The sequence below is a fragment of the Meles meles genome, chromosome 10 (genome assembly GCF_922984935.1).
Source record: "Meles meles chromosome 10, mMelMel3.1 paternal haplotype, whole genome shotgun sequence".
Taxonomy (NCBI): domain Eukaryota; kingdom Metazoa; phylum Chordata; class Mammalia; order Carnivora; family Mustelidae; genus Meles; species Meles meles.
This window is the reverse complement of record NC_060075.1, coordinates 19682158-19710120: the sequence shown is the minus strand read 5'-3', so window position 1 is coordinate 19710120 and position 27963 is coordinate 19682158. Positions and strand designations below refer to the sequence as shown.

Here is a 27963-nt window from a genome sequence, read left to right as displayed (position 1 = left end):
GAACTGAGAGCCCACAATACACAGTAAAGGTCACATTCCAGAATTTTCTGGACTCGTTCTTGGTACACACATTCAATTCAGCAAATATTTGCTGATCATGTTTTCAGTGCTCCTAAGTATATGGAGATGTATAAAGCAGTTTCCCATATTGAAAGACTAGTACTGAAGAAGGGAGGTAAAACCTCTCTGTGTAAATACTTGTGACCCACGTTTATTGAGTCACATACACGAGCCACATATAGGTTCCTTACAAGTGGGATAAAATACAAGTTCAGAGGAGGAAAAATAATTCCAAGCCTACGTGATCAGTGAAGCTGTAAGGCTCAGTGTTAGAGGAATTACTTGGCATTCCTGACATAAAGCTTCAAGCTATCCCCGAATGCACATCTGCATTCTAGAGCTACAGCAAGAGGTACGTGGTTAAATGCACTGACACGGAAATCAACTTTTGTTCTAGGCTCAGCTGCCTTGCAACCTCATTTTGTGTCCCTGAGTACATAAAATGGATGTAATAATATGTGTCCAGCATCTCTCACTATGAAAAATGAGATAATGCAGATGCCTAAGCTGCTCCCTGTGGTGAGAGTCAGATTGCTTGGCAGGTGTGTATTTTTTTTTCGGGCAACTCAGGCCATACATCTGAATGGTAGGCACAGCTTTCCGTGACTAAAAGGATTAGCATCCTTACCAAAGTGCCCAATTTATCGCTGGGAAATAGCATGTTCTGTGTAACATCGAACTGTTGTCTGAAAAATTGCCTGAATTTCTCGGAGAAACTGCCTGTGTGAATACAGAGTAGTAGTGTGGTGATCGTTCAAATATGATAAAAAGGACGCATGAGCTGTCACTGCTGGTTCAGGGACATCACCATTGGCTTTTCCATTCTTGCATCCTCTCCATTCTCTAGCAGAGGAAACTGAGGTTTAGCTTCAAGAATTGCTTCGATCCTACAACTTTTGGAGATCGATCTGTGAAAATCCCGTGTGCTGTCTCCAAGGTTGATGGTTTTCATGCTGGCCTTCATAAGCCATCTTCATGGGCGTGCGTGTGTGGATGTAAATATTATCTGCTTTTTCACCAGGTTGCTTCTGGAGCTGCTGGAGTTGCTGTTTGACAAGTTTAATGCTGTAGCCACTGCACACTCCGTGGTCCTGGGGTACCTGCAGGACACTGTTGTGGCCCCACTAACCCAGCAGGACGATGTCAAGTTGTACGATATGGCAGACGTGTGGGTGAAGATCCAAGATGTTCTGCAGGTAAGGTCCTTTTACAGATATGGCGCCATCTTGATGTGGAATAACAGATTGGAATGAAAAACCTGCACCTAAAATGTCCCTTTACTCATAAACAGTGAGAAAGCCACAATGCTATTTAAGGGTGATGCTGCTGATGTCATCAATTTCCCTCATCTTCCAAAAAGACCTTTCAACTTTTTTGACCAGGCTTTCATATTAGGAGATTCTCAATATGTTGCAATCGAGGATGTATAGTATTTGGCTTTCTGTCATAACGTACTTGACTTCTCTGGAATGAGTCGTATATTAAGGTAATCAATATTAAAATGTTCTTAAACAGTATTTTATGAACATATGTAGCTTAGTTTTCTGGCTGTTTTCTTACAGTCATCTCTTGTGTATATTGGAGTAAATGACAGGTCAAGAGTGTGTTTTGAGAGATGAAAATAACCGTAAGGTATAAATGTATCACCTTGATTTGTTGAAGATGGGAGAAATGATATTACTGTTTGGTATGAGTAGGCAGAGATGGTATTTAGAAATTTTATTATATTTTCCCTCCATGTGCTAGGAAAATATATTTGATTTGGCCAGATGAGAATTGGAAATTCGATTAAGAGTTAGCTGAAGCAAATTTGACATAGCTAAATAGAAGTGACTTGGTTAGATAGTACCTACTAATACAAAAAAAATTAAGTACATGTAGGAAATTGAAAAATATAACTGTAGGAATGAAATTACTTACAGGGCAAATAGGAGTATTTGCAGGAAGAAATAAATCATGAATGTAAATTGTTGTCATTTTTAAGAGTGTAAGGTATGCTTCTGTTGGATTGAATGATGGATTCTTGGCTACTCATTCATTAGACTTTTTTTGGGTGCAGTCTGTGTGCTCTGTTGATGGCTCAGTGAAAAAAATACAGGTTGCAGCTACATCCTCTGCGTTCCTTTTGCTGCTTTGTCTATTACCACGTGCCCATAGTAGCTGCTTGATGAATATTTGTGTATCGAATAAAGTATCTTTATTGCTGAGAAACTGGTGCTTTAACATTTTATATCTTGATTTATATATATCACAGAAATATGTGCTTTTCCCACAAACATGTCCCATGTTTAAGGATGAAACAAGAAAATAGACTTCAAGGCCATTTTCAAAAGTGGTAAGAATGAGGGACTTTTGGTTCTAGCCATGATGGACTTACCTCCTGTTGTAAGTAGCTCTAAAGCCGGATGGACTGAGGCAGTCAGCACGTTCATTTGAGAGACAGAGAACACATGAAGTGTGTCCCTCATTCATCCCAGCCTCCTCTCGGGGGACACTTGCCACCGTAGCATAGGGAAGTGAAATTGAGGCAGACAGCAACAGGCTCCTTAAGCAGAGGAAGCAGAGGTGAGAGTTTGAGGATGTGGAAGCAGCTGGAATCTGTGGGGTGGGATGGTGGAGGTGGAGAAGAGGGAATTGCCCAGAGGAGGTGCCCCCATTGGTCGGAAAAGAGTGCCCTTGGGTCTTTGGTCAAATATGAAGCTGCGTAGACGCACCACAAGGCTTGGCAGAAAATGGCCACAGTGGGACTGTATGTTGATTGGCAATTCCAGATGTTGCCAGATGCTTAGAAATGTTGGGAGTTCAGAGTGGCCAGAGTGGGCTCAACTTGCCGAGCACCCTGTTCTTTCCAATGTGGCCTCAGAAAGGTTGTGTTGTGGTAAGAGGACTGTTCTGACTGTAGGGTAGGGGTGACTCGAGATCTTGCCTAACCAAGTCTCTGTGGCATCAGCCTGATCCTCCTGTACATTAGCGGCCTGCCAGAGCAAAACTCACTGGAGAGTAAGACAGTCCTCATTTTCAGTAGTGAAGCATCCACAGAGTCCAGCACACTCTTACCTTTGTGAAAAGGCAGAAGAATGCGACTTTAGCTGGGATTTAAGAAAATTAGTAAAAATTAATATCTGAAAGGAAAAATGTACCAGGTGCCTCTAGCTGCCGATTGCCTGCTACAGAAGAAAAGGTCAGAGAACTTGAGGATGAATCAATGGGAACGATCCAAAATGAAGCATCGGGAGAAAGCCGATTGCAAAGAAACACGAACAAAGCTGTATTGTCTATAATGGGCCCATATCCTGCAGTTTAGCATTTTGTAGTCGCAGGTACTGAGGAGAGGGGAGAGAGTTGTTGGGGCAGAAAATTATCAGAAGAAATGACCAAAAGTTTCCAAATTTATTGAAAAACACAAAACTGTAGATCCAAGAAGCTCAACAAATCCTAAGCAGCAGTAACACAAAGAAAACCAGTACCCAGATGCTGCATCTCAGGTTGCTGAGAACCAAAGAAGAAAGCCTTAAAGATAGCCAAAGGGGAAAAGGAGAGGGTAGCCAGAGGGGAAAAGGACAAAATGCTTAGAAGGAACTGGTGATAAAAATGGCCACTAACTTCTCTGTGACATTTTGAAGAACATACCCCAATCTTTTTGGGTTTGTCACTATGGGTTTAAGGGATCCTCTTTAAATATAAAGATACACATTGGGGTGCCCGGATGGCTCAATTGGTTAAATGTCTGACTCTTGATTTCGGCTCAGGTCACGATCTCAGGGTTGTGAACTTGAGCCCCACATCAGGCTCTGTGCTGGGTATGGAGCCTGCTTAAGATTCTCACTCGTCTCTGCCCCTCTGCCCCTCTCCCCTGTCCCCACTTGCATGCTCTCTCAAGTAGATAGATAGATGTATAGATAGATAAATATAGGTAGATTATAAGTATATGAATAGAGAGATACCATGGAATACTAGCAATTTGTATTATGCAGACATGTTGGATACTATTAGATACTTAGTATTATCGTATGGAATTATTTGTATCATAGTACTTCTGGCATTTCAGTCTTGAATATATCAAGCCCTAGAAAGTATTTACAGACTATCTAAACTTACTTTTGCAAGATTATGAAATATTTTAAAAGTTCATATGATCCCTGGTATTTGACAAACTTAGACTAATGCTGTACGTTGAAAACAGCTTTTACATCTGTTGGGTTTGTATTGGTAATGCTATCATGAAGAATTAATTATGGTTATGAACGAAGTCAGATATGCCTTACTTAGCTCTACTTTGTTTGAATTTGTCCAACATACACAATTCCCACACTTTTGAAAACAAAACCCACCTACTTGTATTAAAAATATTTGTAATACACTAAGGAACTTTAAGTTCCATCAGACAGGAACAGCTAAAATATTAACATAACTTAAAATACATGTTTTTGGCTTTATGAAATGACTTACACCTTTCACACATACGGTTTCAAATGAAGTGATTTGGGGATCTTACCTCCATTTTTTTTTTTTTTAAAGATTTTATTTATTTATTTGACAGACAGAGATCACAAGTAGACAGAGAGGCAGGCAGAGAGAGAGGGGGAAGCGGGCTCCCTGCTGAGCAGAGAGCCCAATGTGGGGCTCGATGCCAGGACCCCGGGATCATGACCTGAGCCGAAGGTAGAGGCTTTAACCACTGAGCCACCCAGGCACCCCTCTTACCTCCATTTTATGATAGGAGTTGTTTTGCCTACTTAAACAGCTTTTAAAAAAGATTTTATTTATTTATTTGACAGAGACACACAGAGAGAGGGAACACAAGCAGGGGGAGCAGGAGAGGAGAAGGAGGCTTCCTGCTGAGCAGGGAGCCAGATGTGGGCCTCGATCCCAGGACTCTGGGATCATGACCTGAGCTGAAGGCAGATGCTTAACAACTGAGCCACCCAGGCACCCAAACAGCTTTATTGAGATAATTTGCATGGCATAAGATTCATGCATTTAAAGTATAGATTTCAGTGGTTTTGGTAAACTTACAGAGTTGTACAGCCATCACCGTGATACAATTTTAGAATATTTTCAACACTCTAGAAAGTTTGTGTCCGTTAGCAGTTACTTCCTGTTCCCCACTGCTTTCCCCTTCCAGGATGCGTTTAAGACGTAAAAGAGGTCTCGGTTGTTTGTTATAGCTCTCAGTAAACTGGTAGTACCCAAATCATAGACTTGGAAATACTGTTACTATTCCATGTTACTCTGTTCTTGTATCACTGGCACACATTATTTGACAGATAAAGAATATAAAACTAAAACTGATCTAATAATACAAGGTGAGGTGTCTAACATAGAAATATCATGTCATTTATTATTTTAATTGGTTCAAGATCAAGGTATCACTGTTCTTTGCTCCTTTTTTTTTTTTGTCCATTTTTCGCCTCTTACTTATCTACTCTCCTGTCCCCATTTTCTGTTTCCTTCGACGTATGTTGGAAGAAGGACCTTAGTCACGACTTGAATTAATCTGCGGTTGTTTCTTAACTATGTATTCTATTAGTCTTTATTAACCCACAGATTTGAGAATGAAGTGGTTTTTGAATAAGAAGTTCACCTAAATATTTTAAATTGTTATTATACAGTAAAAATTATTCTGCAACTTTTACCTTGTTTTTAGCTGTGTTTTGTGATTCCTTCAAAAATTCTTTACAGTCACAGGTCACTGAGTGATACTAGGCCATACACCCATCCATAAACAGGGTGTACAGTGGCAGGCACTCCAATGAGCTAATGTCGCTGAATATATAAGAAAGCAGTTGGCACAGCATGTCCTGTAATTGCGCTGAAACATGTGGAATGGACCAAAAAAGGGCTTGGGGGATGATGATGATGAGCTGGTTCCTGGGGTACAGGAGTGGAGGAGATGGCAGTGGCTCTCCAGGTAATTGGAACGGGCAAATGAGATGGTGTTACGTGGCCCAGAGGGAATGGAAAATGGTCTTCAGAGATAAGTGAGAAAGAGAAAGGTTGCGCTGTAAGTGACCCCTTCTTCCGGCTAGGTAGGTTGGGGCATAGCTTGTGGAAGGCCTTGAGGCATTTGTGATAATTTTCAGACTGGATTATTTCTGAGGCAGGGTATGCATTTAATTTACCCAGGGCTTGATTCCTAGCCCCCTCCTAGAGCTTCCAAATGGGAATCACTGCAGATAAGGACTGGATTCTGTGGTTTCTGTGTTGGGTGGGGTGGTTTTTTGTTGTTTTGTTTTGTTGTTTAGTTCCTAAGGTGGTTTTGTTCTACTTACTTAAGATCCTCTAATTGGGAACCATTGCTTTGGGCCGGTGTTCCCTGAGAACATACTAAAAGTGCAGATTTTTATCCCTACGTTATACTTAACGAAATGATAAACTCTAGGGATGCAGCCGTATGATCTGTGTTTTAACAAGCCCTTCGGGTGATTTGTATGCATGCTGAAGTTTGGGGACCTTTGTTTGCAGTAATATTAGACCACTGGGGATTTTGATGGCGGTGTGGTGAGATGAAGTAGGATTAGTGTGCTGGCGTTGAAAAGGACTGAGCAGAGTGGCTAGAGAGGAATGCAGGGAAACTGTTTTGTAGGCAAATGGAGAGTCTGTGGATAATACTTGAGTATTGTCTAATAGTGAAATAAACAAGATGGGCTTTCATGGGGCATGGTAAAGGAATACAGGGGAGAGAAGGATTTGTAAACCTTTCGGGAGTCTTGGCAATCTATAACACCATGTGGATGACTCAGAAATCTGGATTCCAATATGGCAGATATTTTAATGATGGTATAGTATTAAGTTATTGGAGCCAGGTATGTGCTAGGCGTTCGGGAATGAGGATGAACACAAGATAGAGAGCTCACTGGTGAAGTGAGGAGGAGCCTACAGTGTATGTTTGCACCAAATTCACTGTTAGAGATTTGGCAGGAGTAGAAACTCAGGAGAATGCTTTTGTTGTTGTCATTGTTCCTCCTAAACCAACATGAAGACTTTAAAAAAGACTCTTGGTTTACATTCTGTGTAGAGTTTTCTGCTTAGGCCAGTTGAGTTTTCATATACTTGCCAGTGGCATGCCCTCTGGGTTGAAATCCTTCCTGGAGAATGAAGTGAGGGGCAAGAAGAGTAGCCCCGTGCGGTTAAGCGAGCGCCCCCTTGAGCCGAGATGATGGTATTACTCAGTGAATGGAATTCATGCGTAGAGTTTGGGTTTTTGTGTTTCTTCGAATGGAAGATGTTTCTTGCTGACAAATTGAAATGCTCTTTTGTTTATCAAGTCTTGGAAGAGAAAATAATTTTTGATCTTTTAAAGACTTCAGCAGCCTTTCTCCCCTGGAACCTGGGCTTTCCCTGGCAGGCAGAGTCCATCCTGCCGGTGAAAGGCTCATTTGTCTCAGCGTGTTTGTGTCTGGAGACAGCCTTGTGAGGGAGACAAGGCTGTAGTCATCCTAATAACAGGGTGTCAGAGTTTCCTCCTGGTGTCAGCCCTGTGACCATACACTGCTGCACTCCTTTTGCAGTCTTACACTCTTATTGAAACTGTGATGATAGAAATACATGTTTTTGTCCTTCTGAGCAGCAACAGCACCTTCCCAAACGTCACCTCCTTGGTGACATGTCTGTCCTTCTGTTGGCTGCACATTTTCAGGTGCGTAAGACTAAGGCACCGTGGAAACAAAGTATTCTATTTCTTGTGGCATTCTGCCCAACAGGGAATGAAAGGATCACTTTAAACAGGTGTTAGGGTGCTAAAAAAAATTTTCCTTCTATTGTATCTCCTCGTGAAACAAATGCCCATTTAGCTGTTACCGTCTGGAAGGGTAGCCCCGTGGCGTGCTCAGCAGTGCTCCCGAGGTCGGTGGAGGCTCTGGGTTCTCCTTATGCTGTTTACCCCTGACAGTGACACCCAGAACAAGTCACTTCACGTTTTCATGCCTTGATCTCTCTTTCCAGAGATCAACACAGACAGAATGTAAAATCATTTTGCTTTTGCTAACTGGCGCATAAATGTTTAAGTAGTGATAAAATTAACCTCATACAGAGAGAACTTGAAGTTTGCTGTCAGGTAGGAAATGCACAGATCTTACTGGTACTGATCCATGGCCCAGAGGAGTTTTTCAAGGAGACAAATGCAATTTCTCTTTTGAATCCAGGTCTGAAACTAGGTTATTCTTGGGTTTGGTTTCATTTGATATTTTGTTAGCTGAGGATTCCAGACCTTCAAGTAAAACCCGCTTTTTTCAGTATTCCAAGCCAGAGAACTTGTCAGATTATCCTTGCAGAAATAGTTTTTCTTCATGTCTCAGCCTTTAAAACTTTTTGCTAGCCTCTAGTTTGGGAGGCATAGTAAAGTTATTGCCTGCCCGGCCACTGACTCTCCCAAAACGTACTTGGTCCTGGAAGTTTTGTCGTGTCTCGTCACTGGGTGGGATGCCACCCGGTGAACAGAACTGCATTTACATTAGAAAGTTACATTAGAAATCTTCCTCGAAATTGGAGCCAGTTTCCATAGCATCAGGGCTCATCCTCTGTCATTTTATGTTCACTACTGTTAATGCTTACAGCAGGAAACGCTGGGCCGCCAAGGAGATCTTCTGGCTGCCGATACAGATGTGGCAGGTGCCAAGGTTATATCTCGTGCCAGTGAAAACTGAAGTAAATGTCATGGACATCCTAATACATTGGGCCAAACTCTCTAGTATAGTAGTTTAGCAGCAGATGGACACTCCAGAATAAGTCGATCTTGTGGAAAGGCTGCTCTCCTTAAATTCCTTATCACCCGGGCAGGGTCTGCTTGGATCTTGGTCTAGTGGGAGAGATGACAGCCTACCACTTCCAAAGCTTATTTTCTTCTCTGGTTTTGTCTGAGATTTTAGAAGCTGGAGCGTTGCAAGTCACACGTCCCTCGGGCTTGTACTCCTACTGATGCTGTCAGGGTCCCTATCAAGACCGTGTGCTTATGAGGGTGTGGGGCACCTGGTCAGAGGCTGGGGGCCTGCTAGGAGCCAGGAGGCCGTAGAGTCAGTGGTGAGGATTCCAGCCAGAAGTCCCTGCGCCCCACTTCTGGAGAGCCTGTTTTAGTAGGATTCCAGTTGATTCTAACGTGCATTCCCAGTGGAGAGCCAGGATTAGCATGTGTGAGAGGTTCGGTCATATTCAAACCAAAGCTATTGAAGACAATCTTAAGGAGTAAGAGAAATTGATAAAAAGTGAATTGAAAGATAGGTCTCTGTCACATGTTTAGAAGTGTCTATGTTCCATGACAGAGAGCAAATGATAAGATGTTGAAACTCTATATAGATGGGGGGAAAATGCTTTAGTACACATAGTACACACGCATTTTAAAGGAAAAAAAAACACCTAAATGATTGTGCTGTCACCTATCTCCGTTCACAGATTTTGGACAACCTTTTATTTATTTTTTTTTTTAAAGATTTTGTTTATTTATTTGACAGAGAGAGATCATAAGTAGGCGGAGAAGCAGGGAGGGAGGAAACAAGCCCCCTGCTGAGCAGAGAGCCCGTTGTGGGGTTCGATCCCAGGACCCTGCGATCATGACCTGAGCTGAAGGCAGAGGCTTAAACCACTGAGCCACCCAGGCGCCCCTTTTGGACAGCTTTCTATAGAGCAGCAGCCCAAGGACAGCTAGCAAGTAATTCCTATTTTTGACTTGAATAGTTGAGAATTGGACAAATACATTATTTCATTCAAGACTATGTTTAGGATTGGAAGCAATTGTGTCTAAATGTTTTTTACTGTTTATTATTAACAATGGGGGGTTAGGGCGCCTGGGTGGCTCAGTGGGTTAAAGCCTCTGCCTTCGGCTCAGGTCATGATCCCAGGGTCCTGGGATCGAGCCCCACATCGGGCTCTCTGCTCTCCGGGGAGCCTGCTTCCTCCTCTCTCTCTGCCTGCCTCTCTGCCTAGTTGTGATTTCTCTCTGTCAAATAAAAAAAAATAAAAAAATAAAAAAAATGGGGGGGTTGTATGTTACCTCCCCATCTCCAGTCATTACTTATATGAGTTTTCTAGATTTATATTAATGAAAATTCATTTTTTGTTTTTGTTTTTTAAACTGAGGGGAAAAGGTATTTCTTCCTTTTTAAACATGTTCATTTAAGGGAATTTAAGAAAGCATAACCTTGTAGGGAGTTAAGACAAAGCATTGATCAAGGACAATTACACAGCCGTTCATGATCCCATGAGAAAATTTTCATTTTAAACACCGGTGCTAGAGAAGACCAGAGGAGGAGAAGGTCAGAATGCTCTAAAGTAGCTGAGTTCATGGTCACGGTGAGACTTGCACATCTCAGTTTGGTTAGGGTTGAACGTATAATGCAGCTAGTATGTTAGAGGCCTGGGGAGAATGGAGGTTTCTGGTTGGTCGGCTGGTTCTTTGGAAGTGCTCTGTGATGCTGAAATCTCTAGCAGACTCCCTGCTGAGCACAGATTCCCAAGCTGGGACTCCATCTCACAACCCCAAGATCACGGCCTGAGCTGAAATCGAGTCGGACACTTAACTGACAGAGTCACCCAGGTGTCCCAGTATTGTTTTGTTTCTACCAGTGTCCATTTCCCTTTCTTTTACTATTTTGAAAAAAATCCTAGAGGTGATTCTGTTTCATCTGTAGTAGAGTATGAATTCTAAAAGATAAGGACTCCGTTAAAAAAAAAAAAAGTACCTAAAAACTGAAATTTCTTACAACCAAATAATCCAGTCAGTGTTCACATTTTGAGCTGTCTCAGATGTTCTAATTGTATATTTTTTGCAGTTTGTTTGAATCAGAATCCAAATAAGGTTTAAATATTGCAGTGTGATTGATACATTTCTTAAAACTCCATCAATCTACAAGTTAAATCTCATTTTTAAAAAAGATTTTATCTTTTTATTTGACGAGAGACATGGTAAGAGAGGGAACACAAGCAGGGACAGAGGGAGAGGGAGAAGCAGGCTTCCCACCAAGCAGGGACCCCGATGTAGGGGTTGATCCCAGGACCCTGGGATCATGACCTGAGCTGAAAGCAGATGCTTAAGGACTGAGCCACCCAGGTGCCCTTCTATTTTGTTTCTACCACTTGAAATTTATTTATTGAAGAAACCACATCATTTGTCCTGTACAATTTGAAATATTCTGGCTTCTGTTGCTTGCTTTTCCATGGTTTACTTGCTATTTATTATTGTCCTGTAACTTGGGTCTAGAAGCTTCCTCAGATTTAGTTTGATTTTTGGGGGGTATAATTACTTCCTAGCTGGTGGTAGAGATTATGCTTTTCTGATAGAAAAATAAAAAGGTGAGATTCATATTTTTAAGATGATCTATCTGGAAGCAGTGTGCAGAATGGATTGGTGGAGAAGGAAATGGATGGAGAGATCCCAATTAGAGGTTAGGCTCAAACAGTGCAGGATGGAAAGGGGAGATGAGGGCAGGGATGCCAAAAAGCAACAGGTCAGAGATTAAAGATTTTAAAAGAAGAGTGAATTTTCAAAAACCTTTTAACGTTGACTCTACCAAACGGAGAGCCGTAAGTCAGGGTGGAGTTTTGTATCTGGTTGTTGGGGATTAGGTTCGGGAAGATGGTACTTTGTGCCTGTTACATTTGAGGTATTGGCACAATATCCCTGTAGAATTGTGTTACCCCCGGGGGGACTAAGATTGAGTACAGGGGAAAGTTTAGGGAAGGAGACAAATTTAGGGATCACCCATCTGCCTGGGGATTAACGGCCAAAGCAGGAAAATGGACCAGTTCAGAGACTCAGGAGTGTAAAAGCGAAGCTAGTGCCTGGCGCTTTCCTTATGTAGTTTGTCGGCTCGGTTAGCTCTCCACAGTTGTCACAAGCAGCATATTCCACGGTCCCCAGAGACTGGAGTTTCTTTCAGGGATGCCACATCTTGCCTTCCTTCTGCTTCTGCATTTTTTCATAGTGTGCGGGTGCTAGGAGGGCAGATTGTTGAGCAGGACCCGCGTGCTGTTGAGGCCAGGGCTGGTAGCTTTCCCAGGCTGGAGAGTCCCTCGGGGGTGTGGATGGACAGCTAGCAGAGCGAATAAAACTTGTGCTAACAGGTCCTGAAGTGAGCCTGGAAGGAAGTGAAGATGCACAGTGAGCTGGGCAAAAAGCTTATTTGGCCAGCCCTAAGGAAAAGACTTTGGAGTTGAGGCGACTTGACGTTTCCTTCCGTTGTGATCCCTGTATGTGTGAGCCTGTCTGACACGATGACTGAGAACTGGGTAGTTGAGGGCGGGCACCAACAGTCCTCTGGTATCCTCTCCTGTTTCTTTTGTCTTACATCCATCAGAATTCCGGGGAATGGGGTTAATGGGAAGGCACAAAAATTATAGATCGTCCTAAAGAAGTCCTTTCTTACTCAAAGTATCTTAAGAAAATGTGTTATTCCGATGTCTGTTTTAAAACTTTTTAAGAGCATCGTATTTACCCATCTGTGTTTTATGCGTGTATTACCTAGTTGTAGAAGGATGGGCAGAATAAATTTTTGCTGTCAAATATCTGTCGGTCATACAGTGAGGCGCTGAAAAAGATAATGGGTGCTTCATCAGGGGAATTTTCTTACAAGTCCCTTACATTTTTTTTTGATCCTTTATAAGATTATATATCAAATTTTATAGCATTCAAGGCTACAGTTACTATTTTTTCATAGTTTTGGGCTTCCCGGAAGTATTTGTTGGTATTGCCAAGGAGTTGTCACATTGGTGTATGAACCTTTTCGGTTTCACTCCCTACAAGTTTTGAAGGATTTTGCGAATGTAAAGTGAACAATGACAACAAAACCCACCACTTCAGATCAGATTCCATCTCAGGAAAACCAAGGGCTGCCGCCAAGCACACTACAGCAGCTGACGAAAGCTCAGCACGAAATAGCCGGTCTCACGGGGGTGATGAGTGACAGCACGCTAGAGATGTGTTAGCAACGTGATATGGCAATGAAAAAGGCCAGCTCTATTTTTGGCTGTGCTGCACAGAACCGCATCTCCGCACAGAGCTGGGGCCGACCGTCCCTGCTTCCCTGGGTCTGGTGAGGTGGCATCCCAGATGCTCTGTTGGACACATGTGCCCCGGAATGACAGACCGATGGGTGCAGGTCCCAAGCAGAGCATCTGCAGTGATGAAGGGCTTCAGAGAAGAACTGGTGTGTTTAGCAGTGAGCACAAAAGTAAAGAGACGGGAGCCTTTTTGGAGATCAGATGAAGAGATATCGTTGTTTTAAAGTCTCAGCAGAGTTCTGAATCCTCAGTAGTTAGCACTGCTTTAGTAGAGAGCACGTTGGAGGGGTTCCCCAAGCTGTTTCAGAGATAGCTGCAAAGTGAAAGGAAGTTCTTGTTTATTGTCAACTGTGTTTTTATCGAGGGGCAATAAATCAGGCAGTGCCTGGTATTCTTGAAAAAAGGAATATAAACTAATAACCAATCGTGTAGCCCAGGTGCTTTTGATTGGAAATACAAATGCAAAAGGTAAACTTGGCAAGGTGAGACTTTACAGTTTTTAAAAATTCAAATAAGAAGGGCAATTGTTTACTTTCCACACCAGTTGGAGTGAGCGCAGCAGAAAGGAATTATAAACGCAAACGAAACCGAACATCAGGAAATCCTTCCACGGTGAGAACTGTTGGTCTACGGGAAGGTCCCCTAGGAGAATGGGGATGAATTTCCTTGGGCATTTGATCCTGACGGAATTGAATGTGTATCACTAGGGAAATAGACTGAATATCCCGGCAGGCTTTCTCATTTCTTCTCTGACTCTGGGTCCTTGCTGATGATCTGTTCACCCGCTGTGATTAGAAATACCATCTCTTGTTTTTCCCCATGCAGGCACATTTTCGATGCTCTGCTGATTGGCATAGGGTATGGGGGAGATTCACTGCCCTGAGGTTGACCCAGTTTTATAGAATCACTCCTCTGGGATGCAACACAGGTAGGGTCACTAGGGTCCCTCATTGAAGGCAGATGAACTTGGTCGAGGGGGCTGGTGTGAGAGTGTCAAGGTGTTCTTCCGAGATTCCTAATAATCCAATAGGGTTGCAAGCTGGCCTCCCTGGGCTATTTTGGGAATGGGAGAGCAGTAGGCATGAATGCCAGTTCAGCTCCCCCCGCCCTCCACCCTGCCCAGGTTTTACTGTAAAGAAAAAGGATACCTGGCAGCTCGATGACCACAGATTCGTCCTTTGTCCTGTAGATGTGTGATAATTTTATTTAAAAAACATTTTTTTAAAAGATTTTATTTATTTGAGAGGGAGAGTGAATGCATGTGAGAGAAAACATGAGCGGTGGGGAGGAGCAGAGGGAGAGGCAGACTCCCTGCTGAGCTGGGAGCCTGATGCGGGGCTCGATCCCAGGACCCCGGGGTCAAGACCTGAACTGAAGGCAGATGCTTAACCGGCCGAGTCACCCAGGCTCCCCAAAATGTGGTAATTTTAAGTTCTTACACGCGAGAGAGCTCTTGAAGAACAGCGTGGCTCCTTGTGCTGTGGCGTTGATGGGTGTGCCGGGCTTTGTCTGCAGCAGCATTGTTGGCTCATCAAAGTAAATTGAAAAATACTAACGAAATATTGGGTCATTACAAATGGTCTGCTTCCCTGTAACGAACTGGTCTGTTGGATAAGATTATTTTCTTAGCTTGGCATTCAGGTGCCTCCACAATTAGGATGAGCCTTCTCTTCCATGTTTGGTTTTACTCTTTTCCTGTAGACATGCTCTGGTTAAATTAGTCTGTCTGTCTTTCAAGTTGGATTCTGTCCTTTCTCGTACTAGTATCTCTGCCTGCATGCCTGGATACCTTCTTTCCTGTGCTCCAGTCAGCTCTGTCTTATCCATGAAGCGCCCATGATTTCCTTTCCAGAACTTGTTGAGCTTCTTGTTTTTACTACTCTTTTGGCATATCTCACAGGTACTGCTTTTCCTCTACCGAATCCACATCTTTCCTTCTCAGGCACGTAAGAGTCCTCTGGAGGACCATTTGTCCCAGTGTTTTTGCACTTGCAGGTTTTAATTCTTTTTTCAGCTCCTATTTTGAGAGAAGGGACATTGTTTATTAATCGTTGTCTCCCCCCACTGCCCCTCTGCCCCACCCCAGAATTTGGTACACCTTAAGTGTGTCAAATATGTACCTAATATTTCTTGAGTGAGTGAGTGGTTGATACCCAGTAGATAATGATTGACTTCAGATTGAATTTTAAGTGCCTTGTAAATAGGATGAACTTCGTAGATTTAAAAATGATGTAGCAGAGGAATCATAAAACTGAAGATTTGCTATGTTCCCAGGAGAGCATTTCACCTCTTCCTCTTAAACTGGATGGTAGTTCAGTCATTTCCAGGTTTCTGCTGGCCAGGCCGCTTAGCTCAGGCTTCCAGATAAGGGGCATGAATAATGTTGGCAAGAGAAACCGTTAATAATGGAGATGACCACAGTATCGTTCCTAGCTAACCTGGGCTCGCTCATTGGCGTCATTTCTAGTGCGGGTGTGACAACACATTTGGAAGAATGGTGACAAATTTGATAATAGGTTAAGTCAAAATGAGACTATCCGAAATTGTCCTTAGTTCTTTGGGGGGAAAAAAGGAGGGATTTTACATTTTGATTTTTCATTTCCATTTTCTTATCCTTATTAAAGTTTCCCTGCGTATCTTGCTGTAAATGAACTGGACTTGCTATAAATCAAATCCACTTCTTTCTGTGATGTCTTTTGTGTGTAATTACCTTCTTTTAAGTGTTAAGTCTTTCTTTAGAATCATCCGGGCTTGTATTATATAATTCTTTTGAGTAAATGCCATTTAATCAGAGCATGCATTTCACCTGAGGGGCAGCTGCAAGCGAGTGGCGTGGAGATGTTCCCTCTGAGCATGGTTTCTGAAGTGTACGGTGGTCTTCTGGGAGATGAGGTTCTATAGAAATGTAAGGTTTTTATTACAACTCCCTACTATGCAGAAAGAACCATGCTAATAACATCATTGATGATTCTTTTGCATAATCAAAGAATTAAGCAAAAAAGTCATATTAATTTTCAGCTCCATTAGAGATGCAAGGATCAAAAAAAGATGTTTGCCAAATGGGAAGGGACCAAACTGGTGGAAAAAAGAAATTTTAATTTCAAGCTTCAAGAGCATGTTACAAATGTAGCATTAAAAAAAGATCCTACCCAAAGTGCCTCACAGTGGCCTTTTTAAAGACAAGCAGAGTTATGGGGTGTGGGTGAGAGGGACTACAAGAATATGAAATTAAAATTGCTGTAATTTAGTCAGTTTATCGTAGTAAATTACTTCAGAGAGCCTCAATTTGAAGATGTCCAGCTAGTCTATGGTAATTAGTGTAATTTTGTCCTGGTCACCAAGTCTTTATATTATTGCTAGTCAAATAGCAGTACTTTTGCCTCTTTTTTTTTTTTTTTAAAACCTGGTAGTGATTGAGATGATGATAAATCCATTTACTTGTGGGAGGGTAAAGGTGAACGTCCTAGGGCAAAATAGGGGCACTTCAAGGGTTCAGTTTAAAGAAAGTTGGCATTTTTAATATTAAAAAAAATCTTACAATTTTTCTGTACCTACACGGAAACTCCATTCCAGTATGTGGTGGTGTTCATCTTCTGGGGTCATTAATCAGAGGACTAGAGGGGTGGGAAAATGTATGCCATGGAGAGCAGAGGCCTTGTCTTGAAATCAAAACCCCGGAGGCAACCAGGAGAGCTTGGCAGATCCCTCCTTTTCTAGCTCTATAATGCTCTTGATTTTCTGTCTCCTCTTACCTCCATTCATGACCAACTGGGTTCCCACAGGGTATGAGCAGTTCCCGGTGTTTAAAGGGCAAGTGAACAGGATCCCAGAACTGTGGTGGTTCGGAATGCGCTGAGATTGCCCATGTTCAGGCCCCATGTGACTCTGAAGGCAGTGAGTTTTACTGCTCAAGTAAAAAAAAAAAAAAAAAAAAAAAAAAATGAAAAAATTATACACACACACAGTATTTAGGAAGGAAAAAGCCATCTGTTCATTCTGCCTGCATTTCTGTGGGGATTTAATATGACCCGAATTGCTTGGAATTTTACGGAATAAACCTGCACTAATATTTTATGAAAAAGAGTGCCAGGGGGTATAGGGGCACCCCAGCTTTCGCTTTAGGGCCTGGTTAGCTCAGTTCAGCCAATGCTGTCATTTTTTTCTTTGTTGCATGTGTGCACGGCCAACAGGTTTTGTTTTGTTTTGTTGTTTTTTTTTTTTTAAATGTTAGCCTTTTCTGACTCCTTCTAGAAGAAGTTCGTTCCTTTGTCTTAGCATGAAAAGTTCTCAGGGTGGACAGGGACATCAGGAATGACTTTAGACAGACCGGTGGTTATGGTGTGGTCCCCAGACTAGCATCATCAGTCACTTGCGAACCAATTAGAAGTACAAATTCTAGGGCTTGGTCTCAGATACACTGACTGAGAAACTCCAGCAGGATGGAGTTCTGTGATCTGTGTTTGAACAAGCCCTCTTGGCGATTCCGACGTGCAGGAGAACCGTGGAATTTTAGACACTAAGGTGTAGCAAGGAAGTACTGGTGTTACTTCAAGAAACTTAAGCACTCATACTCACTTAAGCTAATGACTGTGACCCAGGCCAAGCCTTATATATATATATATATATATTTTTTTTCCATTGCTCACAACATTTCAGAGAGCTTGAAGTTATTATTCCCAAGCTCCCATGAGGACTGTGTCCTCATGATTGGTAAACAGTAGTAGAGTCAGGCTTTGGATCCTGGTCTGATGTCTGTGTTTATTGCCTTAACTACTGTTCAATAGGGAGATTTTAAAAAGAATGATTGAAGTGACTACTGTAGTGACTTCTTCCCCCCCAGAGATTTTATTTATTTATTTTAGAGCAAGAGCGTGTGTGTGGTGGGGAGGAGCCGGGGGTGGAGGGGTGACGGGATGGACAAGTAGACTCTGCACTGAGCACGGAGCCTGGCTTGGGGCTCGATCTGATGACCCTGAGATCACAACCTAAGCCGAAGTGAAGTTAGATGCTCCCCAGGCTCTGCTGTAGTGACTTACGTTAGGGAGGCACCCAAGAGGTTCCACAGCAAGTTGGGTGCCAAGAACAGCCCAGGGTGTAAACCTAGAACCCTGTTCTAGCACACTGCTGCCTTTATTTCCTTGTATTCATTTAGTTAGCCTAAAATCTCCCTGGAAAACATGCCCCTCCTGGGATCGTCGATTCCTTGGATGACTCGCTTCCCAGTATAGTGAGCCACACCCTTTTACAGCAAGGCTTTCACTTCGAAACTGGGAAAATTAGTATAGTGGAGTGACTTTTTCAAGGTCGTCATCGCTTTCCCATTGGAAAAGCTGTAGTTTGCTTCTGTTTACGTGAGTGTTGCAGGACTGAAACTTCATTGCCGATCTTTCAAAAGACAAGGAAATACAAACTAACTGAGACGTGAGGTTCACTTTTGTGTGTGTTTTGGTGGAGGAGTCCGTTTGCAAACCAGAGTATTCGTCTGACTTGCCGCTCTGCTGTTTGTCACAACCATCACGGCTTCATCCATCTCAAGCCTTGATTCCTAACGACCTCTGAGCCAGCCAGGATCTATCACAGACAGAGCCAGGCTTACCTAAGCCTGGATATACCCTCTGCTGTTGTTTGTCCCACCCTACCCCCATTCACCCGTCACCTAACGTCACCTAAAGTCGCAGGCTCTGCAGGTGAATTAATAGCTCTTGATCTGTTAGCACTGAGGGCGTCTTCTTTTTTATCTCTAAACTAATACTGTGTCATCTCCCAGCAGACGCTCAATAATTTCAAAAAGAATTAATATTTTGATCCTTATCTTGCCATCTTTTCCTATTACTGTCACGCCTGTCCTCTATTACTCCATTTATCTTTCAGTATTCATAATTCTCCTTTCTCTTACCTCGGAGCTGTTGTGCTTGCCATTCCCCTAGGGCAGATACCCCATCCTCTTTTTTTGTCTAAACCTAATCTCTCCATTAGAAATTAAAACATTTAAAAATTACGGCAAACATTTACCGAGTGTTTACCACATGCCACTGTGCTTAAACTTAGTACTTCACTTACATAATTCCACTGAATCCCCACATTGATGATGCCGTTACTCTTAGTGTTAGGTGACAAAAGCAAGTTTTAAAGAAGTCTAGTGACTTGCTTGCCTCACTATTAAGTGGTGAGATCAAGATTCGCACTCTGCTTTGTCTAATTCCAGTTGGACACATGACCGCTGTGATGTATTGTCTCCATTGTTTTTCAGAGTTTATCTAAACCTTGATGGCTTTGTCTGCTCCTCTTCATTATGGTATTTTGCTCATATATTAAGCTTCAGGTGCTTGTTGCCATTGGAGAAAGAAAAAAAATGTGTAGAGACTAGTAGGCAGGCTCTCCAGGCCAGAACTTGTGCACATAAAGTCTCGAGAATCTTCCAGTGGAGGGACCTGAGTATCACACGTAGGAAGCCATCATGGGCTACGGCCTCCCGGCCAACAATTTGTTTCACGTTTGTCAGACTGTCTTGTTACTCGAGTTCATACGTAAGCTTGGGTGCCATTTTCAGTAAATTACCACGTAGGGACAAGGAGAAGGGTGTATACATGGCTCTGGGAGGAAGTAGGGCTGTATCCGCATTTTCCTAGTGGAAGCAGCTCCTTTCAACCCAGGATCTTAGTGGCTTGGTACACTCCCATGTTAACCCTTTTCTGTGGTTCACACTTGCTCTCTGCATTTGCTTTGGTCCGTCATGTTGAGCTTCTGGTGTAGCCTACAGCAGAGTGGGGCCTGATCTTCATTTTGCTTAAATTTCCTCTCCAGACATTCCCTGGTAACCCCCGCTTTCTTCAAGCAAGGTTTATTTACCTCAGGGGCCCAAAGTCGAGCAAGACCACTGACTTCTTCTTGTCCTCCTTTGTTTATGTCATTGTGTTTCACATTCTCAGAGGTGTGAGCACCAGAGAGCTGGGTATCTTTACTCCTTCAGTGTGAGCCTAACTTGGTGGCCTGCCTTGCATTTTCTCTAAATGGAATTGCATTTATTTCAGAGGGTGACCTGTGGCTTAATTAGTATCTCTAAACTGATTAGAGAATGTAAAGCGGTATTTAAGTGCTTATTTTTTAATTACACTTATAAAGGTTAAAATATTGATAACTCAACCATCATTACCATCATTGGTTAGAATATGTATACCATTTACATTTCCAAAGTGCTTTACTCATGTAAATTAGCTGGTCCTCCTGGCATTTCTGTAAATTATCTTGGTATTAGCCTGTGAAATGTTGACATTTTTAGTTTAGAGTTACTATTTTTATTTCAGCCAAACCATACCTTGTTAGAAGGGTGAAAGTGATGAATAGCATTTAGAGCCTGTAAAGGTAAACATTTGTAACACCCTTGAAGGTAAGTAGGGCTTGGAACTACCAGGACAGCTGCCAGCCTGGTAGGTGAGAATGGATTTTTTCTTTGTACAGATTGTGGATTTAAGTTTTTCTCTCTCCCACCCCCTCACTTTCTCCACCTGCTTATTTTGCCTTTTTCATGCAGATGAGAATGTGTACACATCACAGGAGTGTATTTTTCACACATTTTCACAAACTAAATATACGCAAATCATCGACACCCAACTCAAGAGATAATACACCAGTGGGATCTCTGAAGCCCGCCTTCTCTTGTCATTATGTTCATTTGAGGGCAAGAGTCTGTCTTACAGACGAGTACAGCTAGCATTATGGGCGTAACAAGTTTCATGCTGAGATGTTTCATTTATGAATGTCGTCTTTCTGCATCTCAGAAATTTTGTCTCCCCCGTTGATAGTAGTACCTAAAACTCACAGAAGAGATACACACTTCATGAACACTGTAGACAAAATGCAGTGTTGGACCTCGCAGAAATGAGACGTTGGGCCCTTTTAGGGAGGCTTCACGTGGAAGTGGGATTAGAGCTGGGTGGAGAGCTTGGAGAAGAAGATTGAGTTATGAGAAGGGAAAAGGGAGGGTGGGAGTGGCTCGTATTCCCAGCAGGGAGATTAGATACTTTGCATGGGCCCTGTTGTGGTGACAAGTAGTAGCCCACTTTGTTTGGAGGAAAGGAGCCCTGTATAGGTGTAGTCACCCCTCAAATTTGTGAGGAAAGTAGGGGCCAGGTTTTTGAGGCTTTTGAATGTCAACGAAGGTTTCAGAGTAAACTGACACTTAACGGATTCCTTTCTATCTTAGGCATGGTGCTCGGTGTTTTTATATACATTTAGAGTTTGTACTCAAGTCACTCGGGGCTCTGGAGGCAGAGGGTAGTGGCACTAAAGACATCTGAGCAGCCTGGAGAGAACCGGAGAGACTTGGAGGCAGGAAAACCAGTTTAGAAGGCCACTGTGGTTGATCTGACCTGAGATGATGAGACCTCGGATTAGGCTGGGTTCTAAAAGGTGTAAATTCAGCTACTTGAAGACCCTGGACCTAGACTTAAGCAGACTTAAGTAGAGACTTAAGATTTTCTTGATTATCTTATTACATGTAATCCAATAGAACAGTTAGCAGGTGATAAGAGTATTTAGCTGGTAGATATTTATTAGTCACCTACTATAGGGCATCTCTATACCAGGTTTGATGCGTTGCTCACTCCGCCCCTCTGCTCACTTGGCACTGGTTAATTTGGGGGTAACCATTTAGTAAGTGGCTTCCTAATATTTGTAGATAACCAGCCACTTAGGAGTCACCCTGTGGCTGGAGGTAGTGTGCTATAATGCTCTCCCCTCCATTTTCTTCTTAGGAATTTTTGCTTTTCTTTTTTTAAGCAGCATGTTAATGTCAGGTCATTGAATCTGCCTTACAGTTTATCTTTTTTTCTTTCTCATTCCATTATTTTAGGAACCAAAGCCAGATTTCTTTGAGGAATTATTTTTGACCTCTTCTCTCAGTTTTAGTGCTCGTTGACCGTAACAACTATCTAAAATTTGTCTGGAGCCCTCCTTCCATCCCATCATGCTTCTGAGAGATCCTCTTCCCCTGTTTTTGTGTTACATGGTGGGTTAATAAACTAGATAATGGGAAGGTGAATATCGAGACAGGTGGTGTATGTTGATGGGTAGATGAGTGGGTACTATGGAAAGCCGTGATGGAGAAAAAGGAAAGATGCGGGGAATGAAATGTATACATACGGTGAAAATAGACACAGAAAGTGAAAAGATGCGAGACCTCGGAGTGGCGGCACGAGGAGCTGTCTGTAGCCATAGGATTGTAATTGACATCAGGTTCTGAAACTCATTACCAAGTTGTGCAGGAAGCAGTGAAAGTTACAAAAATGTCTTTCAAGTGTTCTTTCAACCACCTGAAAGAGTTGGGTGATTTTTAATATTATTCTGGGCGTGCCTAAGTTATAGTCACCACTCGTTACAGTATTGTTCATTGCTGCCATAGTGCACACGTCTTTTTATGTGCGTTCTGAAAAGATTGAGCCTCTTTGTAGTGGCTTTTGTATTAATACTGAGACAAATTTAGGGAGCTGTCTTCTCTCATCTTCAGTCCATTAACTTCCCAGTGATCTTAGTTGTCTTAAAATTTGGTCTTTCGTAACATGGTTAGTTTTATGTTCTTTAATAATTAGAGGATAAATGATCAGTCTTTTCATTGGAAATTTTTTAAAGATAACTGAATATATTAAATAAAATATACAGTGACATTTGCATGACTTCCTTTTTTTGGTCTAAATTTTGACATAAGTTTAGCTTCTTCAACTTTTTCATCTATTTCTGAATACTTTTTAATAGGTGTGTTGTTTATTTTCAAGCTAGAATATTAATTACCCCTTTTAAGGCAAATTGCTATCCAAAACACATTAACTGTGCCTTCACTGGGAACCGTGGTAACACATTTTCACCTGACAAAAGGGGGCGGCCAGAAAATTAGCTAATGAAATAGTTGCCCTAGACTGGTATGTAATTAAGGTCTTTGCAAAGCCCTTTGGGAAACCAGAAAATCCAGGATGAGTTATTGGTATGGGAGTTACCTATTGCTCTACTAAATAAAGTGGAAATGAATTTTTTCTCTAGAAAGTATTTAAAACAAGTCATAATTATATTAGTTTTGCCTAAACATTGTAGTGTATGGAATACGGGAATTACTTAGGTTACGTTCTGACTCGTGCCAGTTGCCACGAAGTACCGGTGTGTACTGCTGTGTATGTTGCAGAATTTGAAGGCTGTTGTTGAGTTACTCCTTCATTCAGCTGTGGGGGCGGCAATGCTGTCATATTCATTTGACCTTTAGGGAGGTGAGTTGTGGTCAGGTCCCCTTATTCAGGGTTTCTCACACTTAAACATGAATATGAATTACTTGTTTTGAAAATGCAGACTTTTATTCGGTAGTTGTAGATGGGGCTTAGATAGTTCGCATTTCCGGCAAGTTCTCAGGTGATGCCAAACCACTTGTACCACACTTTGAATAGCAAGACTCTAACACTTACGAGAACAAGAGAAGAAATGTCTTTACTTGCGGGATGGAACACAAATGTGTACACACACACACACACACACAGCCACCCACCCACCCAATCCTTTAGCATTTCTAACCTTGAGAGGTTGGGATTTTTAAAGGGCTGTGATCTCTACTCTCGTCCTTCAGTACCCTTTCCCCCTAGTTACTGTAAGCCTACCATATTTGTGGAAAGACTCCTGGCTGGGCAACACATTTGACCCAGAATGGAAGTTCTGAACTCTGTGGGTTGTCATTGTTAGCAGAAAAGAATTTGGCCTATTAGAGTGGTTGGCCACTAGAGTGATGCCAACGGTATTTATTGGGTCCTGCTTTACTATCTTTTGATGCACATAATTTTAAAGTTTTCAAGAAGTCAGTTTGTCTGCTGTTTTGCTGCTTCTGCTTTTGGTGTCATACTCAGGAAATTCAAGGGCATGAAACCCTTGCCCTGTGTTTTTGTCTAAGGGTTCTGTATATTTAGGTCATACATTTTGGTCTTTAATCTATTTTTATTTTTTTATATGATGTTAGGTAAGGGTCCAACTTTATTTATTTATTTATTTATTTTGCATGTGGATATCTTGGTTCCCCTGCACCATTTGTGAAAAAGTCTCACAGCTGTATTCTTAGTGCCTGGCACATAAAAGTGTTTATTGAATAAGATACTCAATTAAAAAAAAAAATTGTAAGTACTATCTTTCCTTTGCCGAAGGCAGAACTTATAGTGCTTTTGAGGCGATGGAAAATTTATATTAAAATCATACCACATTGATTTAGTAGTAAAGTTTTGATGGTGTATATAAAACAAATTTCACTAAGATAAAATTTGTAATTTTATGTTAGTATATAGTCAGTGATCCATATTATATATGAAGTAGAAGGGAAAAGATCTGGAATAATCATCCTAAAACCAATAATAAATATTTGAGTAGAGATAGGTTGTGGAAATTGTTAAAAAGTAAGGTTATTTTTCCTTTTTTGTTTTTTTTCTATTCAGATTATGGTCAAATAATGTAAGTATTACCAATAGATACTGGTAGTATAACTTCTTGTTTTCTGAATGTGATTTTTTTTTTTTTTTTTTTTTTTGGCCTTTCGAGGCAAATGTGCCACCTAACGGAGGTGATGGGATTATTATTTAGTGCTAGCAAGAGAATGAAATTCTACCCACTCACCTACCAATCCATTCGCATCACTTAGCATATATTTGAGTCTACTATGGGCAAGACGCTGGGGTTGCCAGCAAGATGGATATGATCTTAAAGATAAAATTTGTCTGTAATTTACAAAAACATCTCAAGCATGAGTCTGCGTTGGCATTCTCAGTGTAGTCACTGATACATAATGATACAGTGCTTGCAGAGGTCTTCCCCTGCCTCCCCTCCTTTTATTTCTGCATCACAGATGAAGAAACTAAGACAGAGAGTCATTTACACAAAGTCACATGGTGAGCCAGGAGAAAGTAAACTTGAATTCAGGATAGACTGATTCCAGATCCCATGACATTTTCTTTAACCATCTGTTCTTCATGGGCTGTTGTGGAGTACTTCACAGAACCCCAACAAATTTTCAAGATTGTGGATTGAAAAATACTTACAAAAAATTACTGCATGTGTTCCAGTGCTTAGAATTTGTGAGCATTATGGATTAATACAACCGAACTTGTGTACATTATACTACCTATTGAGTTTCTATTGCTTTAAAACATTAAAATCATAGTTTTTTCCCTGAATGGTTTTCTAAGGTTGTATTTTTAATTTTATTGTAAAGGGTAGTATTTTTTAAAAATTTCTTTTGACTCTTTGTCTTTGCCTCTTGTAATTTCTTTGCTATATTGGTAAAATATAAAAGATTAAGTTCTCATATGTAGCTGGAACTTTAGAGAAAGACTATATTCCTGGAATTCTAACATGTAAGTAAAATGTAGTTCTCATAGTTCACTTTAGTTTATATCTGCTTATACAGAATGTATTTAGGCAATAGTCATTTTATTGACTATCAATTCATAAAAATGAATGTAACTGGTTTTATTAAATATACTGTGCTTGATGAATGTAAAACGGTATTATAACACTGAACTTGGACAGAGAGTGACAGGAAACAGTTTGTTGCTGATGGTGTGAATGTCCCAGAATGTATGAAGTGAGCTTCATGTTCTTTATTAGGATGGCTACTCTTTGCCCTCATTTGGGGATTGATTACTCTTGGATTTGACAAAGACCCTATCTGTAAGTAAACCTTAATAAGGTTCCTCTAGCTGTCTTCTTGACTAGGCCTTGACCTTGGGTTTCTGTGTTTGTTCTTTACTGGGTTCAGTTTTAGCAATAATCCTCAATCAGTTTAGGGAGAATCTCCTACCCTTTGGTTTTTGATCACTGTTGATAATTGATCCAAATTTGTCATCCTCAAGGACTTGACCTCTGTTTAGCAAGGATTCTCCTACCCTTGGTGTTTCCTTCTAGTACTTTTTCGTCCATCAACACCCCTCACTCTCCTTGTCATCTATAAATCCCCAACCTGTCTTGGCTGTATTCAGAGTTGAGCTCTATTTCTCTCCCCTGTTGCAGTAAATCTATTGCAGTAGACTTGAATGAAGTCTCCCTTACCATTTTAACAGGCATCAGAATGCCTTTCTCTCTTTTGAAAAGATTGATTTATTTGAGAGAGATAGCACACATGTGCATGAGAGGGAAGGGGCAGAGTGAAAGAGAGAATCTTAAGCAGACTCCTTGCTGCGCATAGAGCCCGCTGTGGGGCTCCATCTTGCAACCCTGAGATCATGATGGGAGCCAAAATCAGGAGTCAGATAGTTAACTGACCAAGGTACCCAGGTGTCCCAGAATGATTTTCTCTTTAACAGATTCACAACAGCAAAAGCAATTCAAGTAATCAAGTCTGCAATTGGATATAAAGGTTAAAGTCACTGTGCCTTAACATTAAAGGAAGGGGATATTGGCCATATTAAAATATAAAATATTTGAAAATTAAACTGTGAAAGGATACCAGACTGCAGCAAGACAAGATGTTTGTAAGATGAAGTCTCCAACTAACTGAAAATGGTTGCTATAAATTACTAAAGTTAGAGCAGTTTCAACAAAATTTTGATAGTGCCAGAATTACCACTCTGGAGCATTTTTACTTGGTTGATGCAGAGATTCTTTTTAAAGTGAAACTAGAACAAGCACAGAAAGTAGAATCCAGGTTTGAAGTGGTCTGTCTTGAATACCTAGATTTGTAAATGTATCCTTGGTCTCATTTAATTTTATTGTCTTCGCAACGATTATGCCAAACCGAGATCATTGCTCATTTGCATTTGCTCAGATGAGAAATCGGAGGCTAACAATGATCAAATAATTTGAGGGTCAGCCAGAAGTTAAACCCAAACCTGTCTCCAAACCCAGTAGAATGATGATGATGATGATGATGAAGGTGTTGAGGGAGGTGCTATTGGCGGCGCTGATGCAGGTGATGATGGCGGCAGTGGTGTTGTGGGCGGTGGTCTCGGGGGAGAGGATCCAGGGGGCGTGGTGGCGATGACTAGGTGCTGGTAGTCATGCTGGGGTGGGGTGGAGTTGGCTGCTCCTTTTCCTTAGGATTCCTTCAATCCTGAGCCTTGTGATAATCTCGTTTCCCCTACATTGCAATGCTCTGTCCATGTCTCACTGCATGATTTTGCCAAAGGACATGTTTGCTTGGATTTGAATCTCAATTAGTCTGATGCCAATGTCTGTATATTCCACTGGAATCTTAGGCTGCTGCCTACATTCTTTTCAGTCCATCGTATGTGAATCCTGTGTATTTTCAGGGAGTACTGATGTGGATTCTTGGGGCTGTGGGGCTAGGAGAAGATAATTGAACAGGTATCCATAATTCTTCTCATTTGTTTTTGCATGTTTTAATATTTAATGCTTTATAAGACCAAAGGACGTCTTGAAGCACCACAGGTAGCCTGTGTTATGACCATCTTCTATAAACTTTTCTCTTGGTGGAGCTATCTGGAGTGACTGCCTAAGAAGAGAAGTGTAATCAAAATCAGATAAACTTCTCAGTAGGCTTGATGATGATAAATCATGATCATTTTTACTCATAGGCTGTGCATTGCTCATGAGCAATCGTACAGTAAACGAGCAGATTTATAAACGTTTAGCTAAAATACAATAACAGAATGATCAGGCTTTATTCCCACTTTATTGAGGTTTGGTTTTCCTACTACAAAGCTAACATTTTGATAGTCTAAGAATCCTCGAATTTTGACTGTATTAGGTTTACTCTCTTGATTCAGTCCTCTTACAGAACCTGCATACTGAAATGCAAGTGTAATGCCTGTGCTACACATTGTAGCTAAGCATAGTGCCCCCCCCCCCCCATCTTCCCAAAGCAATCATGTGGAGCATTACCAGCTAGGAGAGGCAGAATGTGCTGGAGGCTAAATTTCTTTGTTGATGTTCCAGATATTT

General features: G+C 41.6%; 1 protein-coding gene across 1 annotated transcript in view; it reads left to right on the top strand.

Annotated features, from left to right (window-relative positions):
* Positions 1-27963, top strand: part of EXOC4 (exocyst complex component 4) — a 740765-nt gene that overhangs the window by 103426 nt on the left and 609376 nt on the right. Inside the window, exon 7 of the mRNA XM_046020865.1 lies at positions 1082-1256. Within this exon, the coding sequence (XP_045876821.1) occupies positions 1082-1256 (175 nt within the window). The remainder of the gene's footprint in view (positions 1-1081; positions 1257-27963) is intronic.